This window comes from Schistocerca piceifrons, chromosome 3 (assembly GCF_021461385.2).
Source record: "Schistocerca piceifrons isolate TAMUIC-IGC-003096 chromosome 3, iqSchPice1.1, whole genome shotgun sequence".
Taxonomy (NCBI): domain Eukaryota; kingdom Metazoa; phylum Arthropoda; class Insecta; order Orthoptera; family Acrididae; genus Schistocerca; species Schistocerca piceifrons.
In genome coordinates this window covers 638,718,250-638,739,342 of record NC_060140.1, presented here as the reverse complement: position 1 = coordinate 638,739,342, position 21,093 = coordinate 638,718,250, and the positions used below count along the sequence as shown (strand labels likewise).

The 21,093-nt window shown below is 41.7% G+C and overlaps 1 protein-coding gene across 1 annotated transcript in view; it reads left to right on the top strand.

Annotated features, from left to right (window-relative positions):
- Positions 1–21,093, top strand: part of LOC124789624 (serine/threonine-protein kinase Nek8-like) — a 319,457-nt gene that overhangs the window by 128,872 nt on the left and 169,492 nt on the right. The window contains exon 13 of the mRNA XM_047257042.1: positions 15,552–15,669. Coding sequence (XP_047112998.1) covers positions 15,552–15,669 — 118 coding nt within the window. The remainder of the gene's footprint in view (positions 1–15,551; positions 15,670–21,093) is intronic.

Below are 21,093 nucleotides of genomic sequence, written 5' to 3'. Positions count from 1 at the left end.
TGAAGAGTGTCATGTTTGGAGGCATGTTCAGCAACAAGGTGGTCCAGCTGTGCACCTGCATGGCACCATCCTATGCCAACCTATTCACGGGCCATCTAGAGGAATCTTTCCCAAACACCCAGAATCACAGACCCCTCACCTGGTTCATATTTGTTGATGACATCTTTGCAAACTGGATTGAGGATGAGGACATCCTATCGACATTCCTCCAGAACCTCAACAGCTTCTCACCCATTCACTTCAACTGGTCCTACGCAGCCCAGAAAGCCACTTTCCTAGATGCTGACCTCCAACTCAAAGATGGCTATATGAGTACCTCTGTCCATATCAGACATACTAACCACCAGCAAAACCTCTACCTTGACAGCTCCCACCCGTTACCCACCAAGAAGTCCCTTCCATACAGCCTAGCCACCCATGGTCATTGCATCTGCAGTGACAAACAGTCCCTCTTGAAAAATACTGAGGGTCCCACTGAGGCCTCTATAGACCATAATTATCCTCCCAGCATTGTGCAAAAACAAATTCCTGTGCCTTATCTTTCCAGTCAGCCACCATCTCTCAGAGTCTCATTGTCCACTTGCAGAGGAGCATTCCCCTCCTAACTGAGTACCACCCAGGACTGGAACAACTGAATTACGTTCTCTGCCAGGGTTTTGACTACCTCTCATCATGCCCTGAGATGAGAAATGTCCTGCCCACTATCCTTCCCTCCCCTCCCACTGTGGAATTCTGCCATCCACTGAACCTACACAATATACTCCCCATCCCTACACAACCCCTGCTCCCAACCCCTTACCTCATGGCTCATTTCCCTGTAATAGATGCAAGACCTGTCCCATACATTCTCCCACCACCACCTACTCCAGTCTAGTCATGAACATCACCTATCCCATCAGAGGCAGGGCTACTTGTGAAACCAGCCATATGATCTACAAGCTAAGTTGCAACAACTGTGCTACATTCAATGTGGGCATGACATCCAACAAGCTGTCTGAATGAATGGCCACCGACAAACTGTGGCCAAGAAACAACTGGACCATCCTGTTGCTGAGCATGCCTCCAAACATGACATTCTTCATTTCAATGACTGCTTCAAAGCCTGTGCCATATGGATCCTTCCCATCAACACCAGCTTTTCTGAACTGCGCAGGTGGTAACACTGCAATATATCCTACATTTGCATAACTGTCCTGTCCTCAACCATCATTAGTCATTTTCCTCACCCATCAAGCCCCTCCCCTGTTCCCATTCTAGCACGATACAACCCTCTATTCCACCACTACATCCAGTCTTTTTACATCTCTCCTTCTCCACTAGCCCTCCCACCCCCCCCCCCCCCAACCTTTCCTCTACCCTCCATCTAACCTCCCGACTGCACCTAGCTGCCATACCCTCTACACCTTGTCCCTGCATGCTCCCCAGCAGCACTTCACTATCCCCCACACCTAACCTGCTATCCCTCCCCTCCCCACACCAGCATCCTCCTTACCCCCACCCAGTTGCCTCTTCCAATGTGCACTGCTGCTGCTGATGTTAGTGTGGCTTCAGCTGCCAGAGGCTGTGGTCATGTGTGTGTGAGTTGCATTTGCATGAGTGTAAGTGTGTGTCTGTTGTCTATGTCTGACAAAGGCCTAGTTGGCCAAAAGCTTATTTTTTGACAATCATGTAAGGAAATGGTGATCAAATGATTATTCAAGATATACCACCAGACAGTCGGATGATATGCACATAATCTTGAAGATGTTCATAATCCTAAAGGTGTTCATCGTAGATATGTGTGAGAATTATCATACATTTGGCTTAGTATAACAACAGTGTAAATTTCTGGATTGATATATTAGGCTTATCACTCAAATTGAGAATATTGTGGTTGACAATCAGTCTGGCTGGCACCAAAGAGGGTATTTTTACATTGTGTCTGACAATGGAGACAAGATTGAAGAAAAATCAAGACACCTTCATAGGGATCTGCTGACCTAAAAAGAGCTCTTGGCAACTTAAAATGGTGCAAGATATTTGAAAATTTCAGGAAAACAAGTATAAGCTATAGGGAAAGACAGGTAATATTCAGTATTTACAAGAACCATGAGAAAATAATGGGAAGGGAATGTTGATCCTATTGTACAACTAATCACAAAAAACAGTATTTTAAATTTGAAAATATTATTTGGAAACTTCCATTTGTTATAGGACAAAAATCACAAACCCAAACAAAACAATTGATAGCCAGACCCCCATTCCTCTGTACATTTCAAAATGTCATTTGTTTTCAAAGAAAAATAAAGTCAACACAAGGAAGAACTGTTTAAATGTAAATATAACCCTCATCATCCCACCCCTCAGTACCTATGTCAATTATAAGGCTCATTCAGTAAGTACTGCAACACATTTTTTTTCCTAAAATCAGGTCTACTGGTCAATGTAAGAGCCAACATCTTGCTGCTCCATAACCACCATGTCATGCAAGTCAGTGGAGTGATTTCTTCATTATGCCAAATAGATGGAAAATGGAAGGAATGGGATCTGGCTGTAGGTTGGATGAGAGACAAAAGACCAATGAAGTTTTGCGAACTCCTCTCAGGTGAACAGACTTGTGTGAGGCCTTGTATTATCATGGAGAAGGAGCAGTTTGTTTGCATTTTTGTGGTGATGAACATGCTGAAATAGTTTCTTCAATTTACTGTGGGTAGCACAGTATACTTCAGAGTTGATTGTTGCACCATGGGGGAGGACATCAAACAGAATAACCCATACAGAGTCCCAGAAGACCTTTGCCATGGCTTTACCAGCTGAGGGTGCAGCTTCGAGCTTTTTCTTAGGAGACGAGGAGGCATGACATCACTCTATGGATTACTGTTTTGTTTCCAGTTCAAAGTGATGGATACACGTTTCACAGCCTCTGATAGTGTTTGACAAAAAACTGTCATGACCAGCTACACAACATGCAAGCAATTCTGGGCAGATGTTTCTTCATTGCTCTTTATGGTCTTCTTTTAGGCAATGAGGAACCCAGCAGGTACACACTTTTGAGTACCACAGCTGATGAGTGTTCCAGAGACATTCAATTGAGCATCAGGGTGTTTGATTGTGATCCATTGATCACCTTGAATGAGAGTGTTTGCATGATCCAACATAGCAGAAGTCACAGCTATGTGTGGTTGGCCAGCATGTGGAAGATCAGACAGGTTTGCATGACTTTGTTGCAATGATGATAGATGACTTGCCCAATGACTTACTGAGTTTTTGTTCACTGCCAAGTCTCCATAGACCTTCTGCAAGTGCCTATGAATATCTTTGATGCTCTGGTTTTCAGCCAAAAGAAACTCAAAGACAGCTCTCTGCTTGGACTGCACCTCCATTACAGATGCCATTTTGAAGGCTATGTATAGTGCCACCACCTATCAGAACTTCATGAAACTATACGGGCTAAAACAGGAATATTCCGCGTAGTCTCACAACAAATTCTGCATTTTTCAACTGAAATTGGCCGAGAAAAAAGATGTGTTATGTTACTTATTGAACACCCTTGTACTTGCACTTTTTGGGGAATTTCACAACTTGACCTAATCAGATAACTTTGTTTGGTGAGACTCTTGGAGTTGTGGGTAGGCTATCCTGTAACCACTGGTGTTTGAATTCACTTGGATATAGGCAGGTAGCAATCTGTCAAGTGAGATGTTAGTTGGCACATCCTTAATGCTTAGAGTGAAATATTTTGTTTGTCACTTCAGGACTTCATAGGAGCCCTCATATGGAGGCACTAGTTTGACTTTAACTTAATCATTTCTCACAAATACATGAGTCATATTACACAGATCTTCACTAACGAATGGTGTTTTCTTTGCCTTCTGAATGGTGTAATTGATCCATACATTGACGTAACTGAGAACTGAATGCTGTTATATCTACTTCTTGTTTGTTTTCCAACCTCACAATGAAATCACCAAGAAATGTTACAGTTGTGCCATACAGCAACTCAGGAGCTATTGAGTTATATCTTCTCTCACACAGCAACACAGTCGTAGGATAGTTTTAACAATGACATGACTCCGTTTATTTCTACCATGTGCTCTGATGGCTGCCTTCAGTGACTCTAGATGATGTGTGGTAATTTAGAATCACAAATCTTAGCTAGCGCATGGAACAGCTCTGATTGGAACAGTGTTCATTTGTCAGTCACTATTTGGTTAGCTGCTCCAAACCTAGTGATTCAGGAGCTGCAAAGCTCTCGTGCTATGGCTGCTACTCAAGCATCATGCAGTGGAATGACTTCTGCCCAGTTACTGAACCAATTGATGCTCATTGAACAGTATATGAAATCATCTGAGGGAGGCAGTAGACTGATCAGATTAATGTTTACAATGTTTACCACCTTAAATCATCCATCTGTGCTTGGAAACTGACCAGTAGCAGATTTAGTAATTGTGTCTAGTCATGTTGTTCTTTTGGCATGGTATGCACAATTCTATTCTGCAAACCACCCCAAATTACATGGAAGAGGTTACATTTCATTGTACCAGTTATTAAGGTTTCTTCCCATTACATTCACATATGGTGCATGGGGAGAATGATTGTTTGAATACCTCTGTGGGTGCTGTAATTATTCTAATCCTGTCCTGATGATCCCTATGTGGGTGACATGTAGGAGGTTGTAATATATTCATAGAGTCATAATTTAAAGCCAGTTCTTGAAATTTGTTAGTAGACTTATCCAGATAGTTTATGTCTATCTTCAAGAGCCTTCCAATTCAGTTTCCACAACATCACTGCAACACTCTCCCATAGGTTGAACAAACCTGTGACCATCTGTGGTAAATTTCTCTGTGTAAGTTCAGTATCCCCTGTTAGTCCTTTTGGTACAGGTATCACTCACTTCAGCAATATTCTAGAACTGTTCCCATGATTGATTTGTAAGTAATCTACTTTGTACACTGATTGCATTTCCCAAATATTCTACCAATAAACTGAAGTCTACCACCTACTTCACTCACAACTAAGTCTACATGATTATTCACTTTCATATCCCTACAATGTGTTACACCCAGGTGTTTGTATGAGTTGGCTGATTCCAGCTGTGGCATTGCTATTATAATCATAGGACACTACATTTTTTCGTGGAGTGCATGGTCTTACATTTCTGGACATTTAAAGCAAGTTATTAATCTTTCCACCACTCTGAAATCATATGAAGATCTGTCTGAATATTTATGCAGTTTCTTTCTGACAGTACTTCATCACAGATAGCTGCATCATCTGCAAAAAGTCTGAGGCTACTATTACTATTGTCCTCAAGGTCTATATACAAATTGAACAGCAAGGGTCCAAACACAGTTTCCTGTAGGGTGTGCCACAGCCAGGGTCTAAACACAGTTCCCTGTGGCACACCCAAAGTTACTTCTACATACAACAATGATTCTGTATCCCAGATAACACACTGTGTCCTTCCTACCAAAAAGTCCTCAATCCAGTCACAAATTTCACTTGATACCCCAGATGATCAAACTTTTGACAGTAAGCGCAGGTATGGTACTGAGTCAAATGCTTTTCAGAACTCGAGACATACAGCATCACCTGACTGCATTGATCCAAAGCTTTCAGTATGTCTTGATGTCTTGTGAGAAAGGCAGGTGTTGGGTTTCACAGGATCAGAGTTGTTGGAATCCATGCTGGTTAGCATTGAGGAGGTAATTCTGTTCAAGATACCTCACTATGCTTGAGCTATGAATATGTTGTAAGATTCTACAGCAAATCAATGTCAAGGATACTGAATGGTAGTTTTGTGGATCATTTCTCCTACTCTACTTGAACATGGGTGTGATCTGTGTTTTTTTTTTTTTTTTTTTTTTCTTTTTTATGAGAACTGGGCATGGTTTTTTGTTTGTGGGATCTACGATAGCTTATAGATAGGAGAGGGGCTAACTCAACCACAGGTTCAGTATAGAATCTGAAATGAATTCCAGGGGGCCTGGAGCTTTGTTCTGTTTTAATTATTTCAGCTGTTTCTCAACACCACTGACATTAATATATATTTCATTCATCTTTTCATTGGTACAAAGATTAAATTTGGACAATTCTTCTGTGTTTTCTTTTGTAAAGGAATATTTGAAAACAGAGTTCAGCATTTCAGTTTTTGCTTTGCTACTCTCAGTTTCAGTTCCTGTCTCATTTGCTAGGATATGGACACTAACTTTGGTGCCACTACAGCCTTTACACGCAGCCAGAATTTCTTTGGGTTCTGTGAAAGATCGCTTGGCAATATTCTGCTCTGGCAGTTTTCAGTGGTACGAGGATTAAATTGGGACAATTCTTCTGGGTTTTCCTTTGTAAAGGAACATTTGGAAGCAGATTTAAGCATTTCAGCTTTTGCCTTGCTACCATCAGTTTCAGTTCCTGTCTTATTTGCTAAGGATGAACACTAACTTTGGTACCACTAATAGCCTTTACACATAGCCAGAATTTCTTTGAATTTTGTGAAAGATCATTTGACAGTATTCTGCTATGGTAGTTACTGAAAGCTTCACACATTGCTCTCTTTGCAGCCAAACATGTTTCATTCAGCATCTCTGTATCTATAGCCCTGTGCTTTGTTTTACACCTGTTATGTAGTATTCTCTGCTTTTTTAGAAGTTTCTTTACAATGACTGTGACCATGGTGGGCCCCTCACACTATGAGGTGTTCTACTGGATATATTTCTACCCAATCCATGATCAAGTATTCTTTTAAACTTGAGCTGTAGTACCTCTAAATGCTCCTGCACTGTGCTGAAAGTTTCAAGTTCTTCTTTGAGGTAGAACCCTACTGATTTTTTAATCTATATTACTGGACATATATATCTTTCTGCTTGTTAGAGTTGCCCTTCATACTTTGTTAATCATTGTTTCCACAACCACATAATGATCACTGATACCCTTTATGATGTGGACATCCTCTAAACGGTCAGATCTATTTGTTGCTATTAGATCCAATATATTTCCATCATGAGTGGGGTACCGAACTATCTGCTCTGCATAGTTTTCAGAGAAGGCATTTATTAATGTTTCACAGGATGTCTTATCATGCCCACCACTAACAAAACTGTAATTCTGCCTGTTGATAGATGGATGATTAAAGTCTCCACCAATGATTACACTATGATTGGAGAACTTATGTACATGCAAAGTGAGGTTTTTCCTATGGTTTTTGATTACATTAGGAGATGGGTCTGATGGGTGATAGAAAGATGCAATTACGATTGTATGGCCCCCCCCCCCCCCCCCCCCTGATACAGAGTCTAAACCAAACAGTCTCACATATAGCTTCAGTTTCTATTTTAGTGGATTCAAATTTCTTGTTTACTGTGACAAATACATCAACTCCATTTCCCATTAGCCTAGCCCTTCGACATATACTTAAATGTTCTCCAAATTCTAGCAGCTATCAATTTCATATTTCAACCAATTTTATGGTCCTAGTATTATGTGAGCTTCTCTGCTTTTCACAAGTGCTTCAAACTCTGGCACTTTGTTTTGAATGCTTTGGCAGCTAACCGCTACAATTTTAACACTCTCACCTGTGGGAAGCATTTCTTGTGGTCTTACACTGATACTTTTGGGTTTCCAGGAAGTCATAGCTAGCTCGTCACAGAACTTCCAAAGTTTCTGGTTCAGTCATTCCATTTGACTGAGAACCAATGGGTCATGATCAGTTCTGGGGACAATGTTGCAAACTGTGAGCTTCACTTAAACTCAGTGCACAAGGCTGGTCTTCTCAATCTTCTCTGCCAGCCACTCGACTGATACAAGTATGACCTCAGAAGCCAGGAGTCAGGCACCATTTGTTCCAACAAGCACTGATTTGCTTGCACCCAGTTCCCTCAATGATTGCTGGAGTAGCCTCTTCAACATGTTGGCTGAGGCCCTCAGGCATACACAATGAATGCACATGGTGCCCTTGCTTGTCTCTTGCTGCCGTTTGCCTTAGAGGTACCATTGTTCACTGTACATTTGAACTGCTGATGATTAATAGACTCCTACCCTTTTGCATTTGCCTCCTCTTGACACCAGACCAAAGAGGCTTCTCTGAAACAGGTGAAGTGAGTCTCACTGGTTCAGTTTCAGTTTCAATGAAGGACAACACCTCCAAATTGTTCGTCAGGCAGGTTGGTATGACACCCTGAGTCCTCTCTGGTCCCAGTCCACCCTATACAAAATACTGCAGGTTGGTGTGACACCCTGAGTCCTCCCTGGTCCCTGTCCACCCAATACAGAATACCTAGCTCTACCACTCAAATGCTACTCGCAGTCAAGTGGATGAGTAGCAACATATCCATACTTTCTGCAGTGGAGACACAATACACAGAAAAAGATAGTACTTGAGGTACCTCTAGTACCACAGATGTACAACACTTAAAAGCTCTTCCAATGTGCTAATTTGCAGCAGCTGCCAATTTTTTGAGGGTAGCCAGGGTGATTTCCAGCAGTTTATGAATGTCAAACAAGGCTGCATTTTGGCTGGTGCAATGGACAGTGACCAAATGACTTTAAAATAAGCCTGCTGATTGGATTTTATATCTATTGAGCTACAAAAATTACTAATTCCCTATAATAATTGTAGCAAATACACAAAATGAGATTTCTATTCAGGCAACAGAAAAACCTGTGGTGAAAGTTACTAATTTCCTAAAACTTTTTGGTGTTAATTGCAGTTATTAGGAAACAAAAATAGAGTTAATTTATGATAAATATAGATCATATACAGGTCTTCATTTGACCTCAAGACATTGAAATAGCTTGACAACTACAAACTGGATCAAAAAAAAGTTATAATTTCAATTTGTCTAATTTGGGGAACATCCAATGATACCACACTCAACCCCCACCCTACCCCATGTCTGAGTGGCAGGGGGAAACTTCAAAATCTTCTACTGAATTATGATTCTACGGAAAAATCTGTACGTGTTTTGTTCAAAACAATTTTCTTCATTTCACTACAGATGGCACTGTAATTGGAGGAATAGAAATGGGTACACAAACATAATTTATGACATGCTACTCATGACACAGCTCTTGGATATACAATAGCACTTGGGACCCCACCTTGATGCTGTGAGGGTAGGACAGGCCAGTATTACATAACTTTTAATTGGAAACCACATTCACAACATTGTATTCCTCTGATATATCAAACAGGGTACTATTTGATATGCCACCATGGCCATGCAGTGAACTACCTCATATCATAACAGGTAAAACACTGTGATTGGAGCTCATGTACCATGCAGATGTAGAACAGATAGCAGCTCTGAACATTACAGCACTTGCACAGTATTTATTACTTGCCCACTCACCTATTATTTGGAGAACAGACTTGCAAGTGAATGATGAATGTTGGAATCACAGAAGAAAAAATTGAAATGATCCTGATTTATGGAGAATGTAGGAGAAATGTTGAGGCTACTATTACCTTGTATACTGAGTGTTTTCCAGAGAAAGCTCACTTTCATTCTTTCTTTTACAAGGTTGCAAATGCCTTTATGTTTGATGACAGTGAACACACCAGCAAAAGGAAATGAGCAAACATGTTGCAGGAGCAGATAACGAAATAGCCGTACTATCGGCATGCCACCACAACCCATGGACAAGTGCCTGACAATTATACCATTATTCTGGTATGTCCATAGGTAGTATTGACACAATACTGCATCTTAATAAGTGTCATTCATAACACATGTCAATGCATCAAGAACTTCATGGTACTGATTTCCTTAACTCTCAGTTAAGGTTTGTGAATGGCCATGTCAACAAATGCAAAGGACCACCACACTCTTTGCCAAGGTATTATTTTGCTATGATGCTACACTCACAAATCATGGTTGTGTTAACCAGCATAATGTTTGTTTCTAGAGTGTAGGCAATCCTCACTGTTTACAGCAAGTTGATCATCAATGTCCTTGGTCGGTTAGCAAATGGGGTGGCATCATGGGGAACAACCTCATTGGTCCATATTTTATTGATGGCACATTGAATGGATACAAATACTGAACGTTTTTGAAACAGGAACTACTATATAACTGCAGGATGTTGCCCTAGATGTTTGACAAAGTATATGGTTTCGACATGACAGTTGTCCAGTGTGGTATCCAATTGCAGTGCGGTATCCAATTGAAGCACTGGAGGTGTTAGACTGTGTTTACACTGGTCGGTGGGTAGGCGGAGCTGGCCCTTTAACTGGCCTACTAGGTAACTGGATTTGTTATCACTTGATTTCCTTCTGTGGGGATATTTAAAAGATAAAGTGTACCGGCAAGTGCAGACAGGCTATGAAGACATGGTTGCCTGCATCAGAAACGCCTATACTGACATTCCCACAGATATGCTTCTGTCCTGTGTTCGGTCATTTGAAAAGTGGATCATTAAGTGTATTGAAGTTGGCAGTACTATGTTTAAACAGTAACTCTAATTCGAAAAGTCAAGTAGTGTTTGCCTAAGGTCACACCCACAGTGGTGAGTCAAGTAGTCCCCTGTTTGATATGTCAGAAGAATTCAACATTATGAATGAGGTTTCAAATTAGAAGTTATGACATATTGACCTGTCCTACCCTCGCAGCATGGAGATGGGGCCCATGGGCCACTGGGTATTCGAGGGCTATTGGGTAGAATATTATAAATTACAATTGTGTCCCCATTTCTGTTCCTCCTATTACAGCACTATCTGTGGTGAAATGAAGAAAATGCTCCATACAAAACGTATGTAGACTGTGCTGCAGAATTGTAATCAGCCGTAAAAAATGGGGGTTCCCACTGAAGATTTCAAAGTTGCCCCCTGCCACCCATGAACGGCAGTACAAATAGTCACAGGTTTGTTTGACTCATGGTAGAGTGTCACTGAGAGCGTGAAAAAACCTGGACTGGCAGCTGTTTGATGGTAGATGTTAACTATCCTTTGAAAGCCTACTTACGAAGTCTAAAAAACTCTCTCAAGTGAGGATTCTATGAACATACTACAATCCCCTATATATCACTACCATTGGGAGTTTAGACTAATCACAGCCTGCACAGACAGTTAATCAGTATTTCTGCAAGGGGCATTCAGTACATAATGTAACACATTTTTTCTTAAATAATAATAATAATAATAATAATAATAAAGATTTTATTGTCTTTAGGCCATTACAGCAATTGACAACATCAAATGAAGCTACAATTTATAATATAGTGTGATAAGGTATTGACTACTGAAATATTTTAGCTTATATTACAATAAATATACAGTGGGTCATCTGTTGGATTACTGCATTTTACAGTTGAAGAATTCATTGATATCATAGAACGGGTGGGCAATAAACCATTCATGCAGTCTTTCTTTGAATGTATGTTCAGGAAGATCCTGTATGGCATGTGGCAGCTTATTAAATAGCTTGTGCCCTGTGACTTCATAGCTATTTATTGATTTTGATAGTCTGTGGTAAGGCGTGTATGTGTGTTTGATGCTTCTTGTGTTGTAACAATGTACATTTTCTCTACGTTTCACATCTTGTAGGTTCTTCTTCGTAAAGATTAAGACATTGTATATATAGAGGTTTATTACAGTCATAATTTTTTGTTTAGTAAATAAGGGTTTGCAGTGAGCCTTATGTGAAGAATTTGTAATTATCCTAATGGCTTTCTTCTGCAATAATAGGATGTCATGTATATGACTACAGTTACCCCACAAAATAATGCCATAGGATATTATGCTCTGGAAAAATGCAAAATAAGATGATCTGATGTATGTTTCAGGTACACAATTTCTGAGTTGTCTTAATAAATAAATTACTCTAGATAGTTTACTACTAATATACACTCCTGGAAATGGAAAAAAGAACACATTGACACCGGTGTGTCAGACCCACCATACTTGCTCCGGACACTGCGAGAGGGCTGTACAAGCAATGATCACACGCACGGCACAGCGGACACACCAGGAACCGCGGTGTTGGCCGTCGAATGGCGCTAGCTGCGCAGCATTTGTGCACCGCCGCCGTCAGTGTCAGCCAGTTTGCTGTGGCATACGGAGCTCCATCGCAGTCTTTAACACTGGTAGCATGCCGCGACAGCGTGGACGTGAACCGTATGTGCAGTTGACGGACTTTGAGCGAGGGCGTATAGTGGGCATGCGGGAGGCCGGGTGGACGTACCGCCGAATTGCTCAACACGTGGGGCGTGAGGTCTCCACAGTACATCGATGTTGTCGCCAGTGGTCGGCGGAAGGTGCACGTGCCCGTCGACCTGGGACCGGACCGCAGCGACGCACGGATGCATGCCAAGACCGTAGGATCCTACGCAGTGCCGTAGGGGGCCGCACCGCCACTTCCCAGCAAATTAGAGACACTGTTGCTCCTGGGGTATCTGCGAGGACCATTCGCAACCGTCTCCATGAAGCTGGGCTACGGTCCCACGCACCGTTAGGCCATCTTCCGCTCACGCCCCAACATCGTGCAGCCCGCCTCCAGTGGTGTCGCGACAGGCGTGAATAGAGGGACGAATGGAAACATGTCGTCTTCAGCGATGAGAGTCGCTTCTGCCTTGGTGCCAATGATGGTCGTGTGCGTGTTTGGCGCCGTGCAGGTGAGCGCCACAATCAGGACTGCATACGACCGAGGCACACAGGGCCAACACCCGGCATCATGGTGTGGGGAGCGATCTCCTACACTGGCCGTACACCACTGGTGATCGTCGAGGGGACACTGAATAGTGCACGGTACATCCAAACCGTCATCGAACCCATCGTTCTACCATTCCTAGACCGGCAAGGGAACTTGCTGTTTCAACAGGACAATGCATGTCCTCGTGTATCCCGTGCCACCCAACGTGCTCTAGAAGGTGTAAGTCAACTACCCTGGCCAGCAAGATCTCCGGATCTGTCCCCCATTGAGCATGTTTGGGACTGGATGAAGCGTCGTCTCACGCGGTCTGCACGTCCAGCACGAACGCTGGTCCAACTGAGGCGCCAGGTGGAAATGGCATAGCAAGCTGTTCCACAGGACTACATCCAGCATCTCTACGATCGTCTCCATGGGAGAATAGCAGCCTGCATTGCTGCGAAAGGTGGATATACACTGTACTAGTGCCGACATTGTGCATGCTCTGTTGCCTGTGTCTATGTGCCTGTGGTTCTGTCAGTGTGATCATGTGATGTATCTGACCCCAGGAATGTGTCAATAAAGTTTCCCCTTCCTGGGACAATGAATTCACGGTGTTCTTATTTCAATTTCCAGGAGTGTAGTTTACATGTTGGCCCCAGGATAACTTTTCGTCTAAATAAACTCCCAGGAATTTAACAGAACTAGGGTCATCAGATAGTGGCTTGTCTCTTAGAGTGAAGATTATCTGCTGAGTTTTATTTTCATTTAGCAGGAAACTATTTGCTCTGAACCAATATGCTGCATGAGTGAGTGTATTTTCAGCACAGGTTTTAAGATCATTAAGACTGTTACTGCTATGGAGAAAAGTCGTATCATCTGCATACAATACAGTGGTGGATCTAATAAACGAGGGGAGGTCATTGATCATTATCAGAAACAGGAAGGGCCCCAGTACAGATCCCTGAGGCACACCTACTTTAACATTTTCTATGTTTGACATTTCCTTACCAACACAAACTACCTGTTTACGGTTGTTGAGATAAGCTTTTAATAGTCTGAGACTGTTTTCTTCGATGCCGCAGCTTTATTTATTCAGGATTCCTATACACCATATTATTCCCCACTCTTTTGGCTGCAAAGCCAACAACCTTACGACAGTGGTAACACCGTTTCCCAACAGGTCACCAAAGTTAAGCACTGATGGGCTTGGCTAGAACTTGGATTGGTAACCGTCCAGTCTGCCAAGCACTGTTGGCAAGCAGGCAAGCAGGGTGCACTCAGCCCTTATGAGGCCAATTGAGGAGGTACTTGGTTGGTAAGTACTGGCTCCGGTCATGAAAAATGGCAACAGCTGGGAGAGCAATGTGCTGACCACATGCCCCTCCATATCCACACCTGATGTTGCCTGTGGGTTGAGGATGACATTGTGGTTAGACGGTACCATTCGGCCTTGAAGGTCTGTTTGGACAGAGTTTAGCTTTAGTTTTCGACTACAAAATCCTATTTTTAAACTTAAGCTCCATTCAGTGCAATGAACTTACACTGTCTTATTGGGATGGCCTATATGCCCACATGATACCACTCTATTGGTTGACATCAGAACCAGCATCTTGCTCCCCATGATCCAAGTACAGCTTTCCATGTAGCACGTCTTTCTTTGGGCCAAACAGATGGAAGTCGAGAAGTGTGAGATGCAGGTTGTAGGGGGGGCTGAAAAAGAAATGTCCAGTGAAGTTTTATGAGCTCCCCTCAGGTGTGCAGACTTGTGTGAGGCCTTGCACTGTCATGGAGAAGAAGAAATTTGTTTACATTTTTTTGGAGATGGAAACACTGAAGTAGTTTCTTCAGTTTCCTGAGGGTAGCACAATTTACTTCAGCATTGATCATTGCACCATGAGGGAGGACATCAAACAGAATAAACCTTTCAGAGTCCCAGAAGACTGTCGTCATGTCTTTACTGGCTAAGAGTGCAGCTTTGAACTTTTTCTTTGGAGGACAGGTGGTGTGGGCACCACTCCGTGGCTCGCTGTTTTGTGTCCACTTTGAAGTAATGAACCTACATTTCAGCACCAGTGACAGAGTTCAACAAATAATTGTCTTGATCAGCCTTGTAATTGGTGATCAATTCTACACAGATAGCCTGTCGTTGCTCTTTACAATCTTCTGCTGGCAGTGAGGAACCCAGCAGGCACACACCTTGAGTACCCTAACTGGTGGATGAGTGTGCCACCACCACCACCAGAGACATCAATCTGAGCAGAAAGGTGTTTGATTGTGATCCATCAATCACCTCAAATGAGACTTTCTGCACATTCCAATATTACAGGAGTCACAGCTGTGTACAGCTGGCTGACATGCAGGAGATCGGACAGGCGGGCGCAACCTTGTTGCGATGATGACAGATGCCTCACCCAATGACTCACATTGGTTTTGTTCACTGCCAAGTCTCCATAGATGTTCTGCAAGCACTTACGAATATCTGCAGTGTGCTGATATTCCACCAAAAGAAACCCAATGACAGCTCTCTGCTTGGGATGCACCTCTGATACAGACTCCATTTTGGAGACGACTTATATTGCTGCCTCCTATTGGAACTTCATGAAACTGTAGGGGATGAAGTGGAAATACTTCACAATGTGCCACAATAAATTCCGAATTTTTCAACTGAATTTCAAAGGAAAAAAAAAAAAAATGTTGCATCACTTATTGGACGTCCCTCATAATGCATTCCAATGCACATGGAATACCAGATACCAGGGGCTGTATACTTTGCCTTGACTTCATAGTAGTTTTTCAGAATATAGATGTAGCTCTCAAAGTTAACACTCTTTTAACATGAACTATACATGATTTTATCTTTAGTGTGTCTTAAATGACATATTCCATTATTTAATTTTCTTGTTTCTGTCACGTTTTAGGCAATTTCTTTTTTTATTTATTTTCTAGAGCTTGTTGTTTACACATGGGGTGAAGGAAAGAAAGGACAACTTGGACATGGTGATACAGAGCTGTGGAAGTCACAGCCAGAACCAGTTGAGGCTCTTAAAGGAAAGTCCATACATAGGTATGTGAATGTTTTTGTGAACTCTGAGATCTTATTTTTGACAAAGCTGTTTATGCTGAAAATATGTTACTTGTAACTGTCATATTCATTTTCAGGTGTCACAAGTATGATTTCTTCCACCTCTCATGATCCTATCTTCCTTATATGAGAAAAAGCATATCTCCTGACCTTTGAATGTAAACACATGCTTTTGTTACTGCACCATTTCTACAGCGTCATTTCATCCATGGGCCATGATAAAGAAGTAACTTCTACCAATCATAGTGCCTCTATCACCAACGTGATTTGTTTGAAAGCAGCATGTTTGTTTCACAAAGCTGGCACTTACACAGCTCACTCATGCTCAATAATGATGCTTCATCACTATGGTATTGTAGGATATAAAAGAGTGGTAAGGGGATGCTGTAGTGAACTTGCTATTTGAAGAAGGCTTCTGATTTTTGCCAACTGAGGACTGGAGCAATACATGACAGTGGAGGAAGCAAGCAAATAAGGTGGAGGACATGCATAGCTCACGTGCCCCTCCGGACAGTACTTTTTCTGGTCCCAAGTTTTGATTGATATGATCTGCTATGTGATAGAAAATAATTCACAAATATGCCCTCTGTGGCTGAATAATAATATTACAGGATAGGATATATATTACATAAAAACTGTATGAGACATGGGGGTCATATCTTGCACTTATAATAAAACTCTCATCTTGAGTGCAAATATTTCTTTTATTTCTTTCATCCTTAAGTGTTTCATAGGATTTTGTCCTTTTAAAAATGGTGTAATGCCAAAACACCTGTGGTCAAGTCGATAGTTTTACTGTAATTACAAGAGTTGTTAGTCACTGTGCTTGTAGACAGTTACATTCTGTTTGTGTAATACAACAACATAATTTTTCACTGTAACATTCATAAATAAACTCTTCTTTACTGCATCCAGTAAAAGAAAGCCTTTTTCTTGCCGTTTCTGGAATTTATAAAATACCTTGTAAATATGGTAGCATTTACATTGGTCAGTTAATATGAACACTCCAGAGAACACTGACACCACACTAAATACTGTGGTTCCAACAAATATGCTGTTTCTGAATGTGGTCTCACAAACAAACATAAGATTATGTTTGATGAAATGGAAATATTATCTCATGCGTCTACCTACAGGGATTCCATTATCAAAGAAGCTGTTGAGATCAGAATGTGTAACAATGTCTTTAACTGGGATGCACAATTATTGCTGTGAAGTACTAGAAACTGAAAGGCTACAGAGACACTGACTGAGTGATCCACGATATAATGAAATCAGCATTGCTACCAATGTTGTTCAGACACAAATGTTGACGATCTCTGGTAACATATGGAAGTTACATAAGTTTGCGATGTTTTCATGACATAATTCTGCTAACTAAATAAAGTATATAAAGGCCAACTGAAATCTGATGATGAAACCAGAGGAAACTGTCAAAAGTTTAGGATTGAAGTTCAATCTGACATGGCAAGAATGTCATGAAGAATTTATTCTGTTCAGGTAAACTGAATTGTCATGCAAACAAATGTATGCTCTGCCACCAGTCATCAACTGCATTGCTCAAGCCTCTGGTGTCATAAGACCATTGGAAGTAGTCCTGACATATGTATTAGGTATTTGGTTATTATTCTAGTGTTAATGAAACTCTGGCGTGTACTACTGCATTGAAAATCTTAAAATTCTTTGCTAATCACTTCACTACATGTTTAACCAATTAATTTTTGTATCAGATCTCATTGTACATTCAGTTTTTCTGTGTATCTTTTTTATTGCACTTACATATAAAGTTAAAATTTATCAGTATACATAGAAAAAATTACAGAAAGCTAATTTTTCATGGGAAGAGAGTGCACAGTTTTGGCAGTTGTACCAGGAGCACAGGAGCTTCTCCCTGTGATTCTGACTAGATTGGGAACTGAACCTGAAATTTAGCTTTAGTAGAGAATCCTCTAATAGATGACATATCCTAGCAAGCTTCTCAGAACAACCAAAAGTTTCAGTGTACATGTTGTTTCCTACACTTCAAAGTTCAGTACATGAGCTTCTGCTAACAACATATAACTAAGGTCAGAAGTAATGGAAGGGAATTATCCAAAGCTGCCTGCAGAGTGGATTCTCTCACTCTGCAGTGGATTGGATGTAGGCCAGATTTAAACACACAAGTCCATCAATGATACTAAAATAGCTCATATGGTGCAATGAGCATAACAAGCAAGTGTCCAAACTCAACTACATGGTACTACATGGTTTAGGTGATAGTTGAACAGGAATGCAACTGGTTCACTGCAAAAATATTAAGTATCAGTATTACCAAGACTCATGTATACAGTTTCAAACAAACAGAAAAGACCTGGTAGAACCAGAATCAGAGATTCATGGCCCTACAGTAAATGAAAAACAGTGTGTAAACTTTCTTGGTGTACGACTAGATAGCAAGTTAAAATTGAGTCAACACATAAATAAACTAATCAGTAAACTCAATTCAGTACATTTTGCTGTCAAAAGTATCAGCATTATGGCCTAAAGACAAGTATGTTGGTTTATTTTGCATTTTTCCTTTTCTGCTGTCTAAATGAGTCATCTTCCAGGGGCAGTGCACCTGAAGTAAATGACGTATTTATGCAGAAGCAATCTAAGCATTAATAATATTGCCTCACAGAGATCTCGTTAAGGATCTTGGAAATTTACACTTTGTTCCCAGTAAATTTGGTACTTGATAGTATTTATTACTAGAGATAAAAATCTACTTAAGTTTCACTGTGACTTGCACAGTGAGTTACAAAAAAAGACACAAAATTATTTTCATGTAAACTTTGTTTCTTTCTCTAGAGTTCCAAGTAAATTTATACTCTCTCATTCAATCTCCCATCTGACACGTATAAAGAACATTGAAAATTAAAAACATATCAGTACCTCTTTAGCCACTTCTTCCACATATTATTTAACTGTCTTGATCAAGAATTTAAATTCCTGTTTTTCTACATGGCCTATAGCAATGTTGGTTGCAAATTTACGTTGCAAGTAGGGATGTACTGCAGATATGCCTCTTAGTTACAAATCTTGATAGCTACTTTATTTGAGAAACAGCAATGTAAATCAGTAAACGCTAAGCCATATTTGACACAATGACACAGCTTTTTGTGAAAGTGCTGTGCTCCTTTTGAATGAAAGTGGACATATTTCTCAAAATAAATATTTTTTTCTAAACCCTTTAGTCTTATTTGGAATGTTTCTAATTGTATTGTAAAAGATTTTGGCTGCACAGCAAGATTTTGTACTGCAGACAGCCCACCTCTGACACATATGGGATGAGGGATGTAAAATAACAATCAAGAAAAAAAGATGTCTGTCTGCAATGCTCCAAAGATGGTTGAATGATTCACAGCCAACATATCTGAATCCCATAAAGTTTGGTTACGGGTGAATTCTCCTAATTTTATAGAACAATTAACATGCTGTGGGAACAGGATTCTTATATATTTAGAAATTTTATGTTATCAACAAATTCGAAGGTTTTTTTTTTTTTTTTTTTTTTTTTTTTTTTTTTTTTTTTTTTTTTTTTTTTTTTTTTTTTTTTTGCCCCCCCCCCCCCCCCACAAGGGGAAGTGGTGGTATTGATTTTGATGTAGTTTCTGTAGATGAAGTTGTTTCAGAAGCTATTAAAAATGTTTTGTTTTTGCACTAGAGTTGATAGCATTTATGTTAATGGATACTTCACTGTATCTCTGTGTTTCCAGGGGTAATGGCTTGGCTGAGCACTAAATTGTGTTGACAGTTTGTAATCAATTTATTCAAAATACTCTGAATTCCTTTCATGTCTATCTTACTATAAAATAATGTAGCTTACTGGTACTTTGTTAAACCTTTATGAGAACTTTTAGCAAAGAAGTGATTAATGATATACAACACATATCATACAAAGTATTATTCAGTTTATTTCATTATATAATCTAGAATGTAACTGAAATCACAGGAAAATTCTTCTAGGGTCAATTACACTCCTGGAAATGCGAAAAAGAACACATTGACACCGGAGTGTCAGACCCACCATACTTGCTCCGGACACTGCGAGAGGGCTGTACTAGCAATGATCACACGCACGGCACAGTGGACACACCAGGAACTGCGGTGTTGGCCGTCGAATGGCACTAGCTGCGCAGCATTTGTGCATCGCCGCCGTCAGTGTCAGCCAGTTTGCCGTGGCATACGGAGCTCCATCGCAGTCTTTAACACTGGTAGCATGCCGCGACAGCGTGGACGTGAACCGTATGTGCAGTTGACGGACTTTGAGCGAGGGCGTATAGTGGGCATGCGGGAGGCCGGGTGGACGTACCGCCGAATTGCTCAACACGTGGGGCGTGAGGTCTCCACAGTACATCGATGTTGTCGCCAGTGGTCGGCGGAAGGTGCACGTGCCCGTCGACCTGGGACCGGACCGCAGCGACGCACGGATGCACGCCAAGACTGTAGGATCCTACGCAGTGCCGTAGGGGACCGCACCGCCACTTCCCACAAAATCAGGGCCACTGTTGCTCCTGGGGTATCGGCAAGGACCATTCGCAACCGTCTCCATGAAGCTGGGCTACGGTCCCGCACACCGTTAGGCAGTCTTCCGCTCACGCCCCAACATCGTGCAGCCCGCCTCCAGTGGTGTCGCGACAGGCGTGAATGGAGGGACGAATGGAGACATGTCGTCTTCAGCGATGAGAGTCGCTTCTGCCTTGGTGCCAATGATGGTCGTATGCGTGTTTGGCGCCGTGCAGGTGAGCGCCACAATCAGGACTGCATACGACCGAGGCACACAGGGCCAACACCCGGCATCATGGTGTGGGGAGCGATCTCCTACACTGGCCATACACCACTGGTGATCGTCGAGGGGACACTGAATAGTGCACGGTACATCCAAACCGTCATCGAACCCATCGTTCTACCATTCCTAGACCGGCAAGGGAACTTGCTGTTCCAACAGGACAATGCACGTCCGCATGTATCCCGTGCCACCCAACGTGCTCTAGAAGGTGTAAGTCAACTACCCTGGTCAGCAAGATCTCCGGATCTGTCCCCCATTGAGCATGTTTGGGACTGGATGAAGCGTCGTCTCACGCGGTCTGCACGTCCAGCACGAACGCTGGTCCAACTGAGGCACCAGGTGGAAATGGCATGGCAAGCCATTCCACAGGACTACATCCAGCATCTCTACGATTGTCTCCATGGGAGAATAGCAGCCTGCATTGCTGTGAAAGGTGGATATACACTGTACTAGTGCCGACATTGTGCATGCTCTGTTGCCTGTGTCTATGTGCCTGTGGTTCTGTCAGTGTGATCATGTGATGTATCTGACCCCAGGAATGTGTCAATAAAGTTTCCCCTTCCTGGGACAATGAATTCACGGTGTTCTTATTTCAA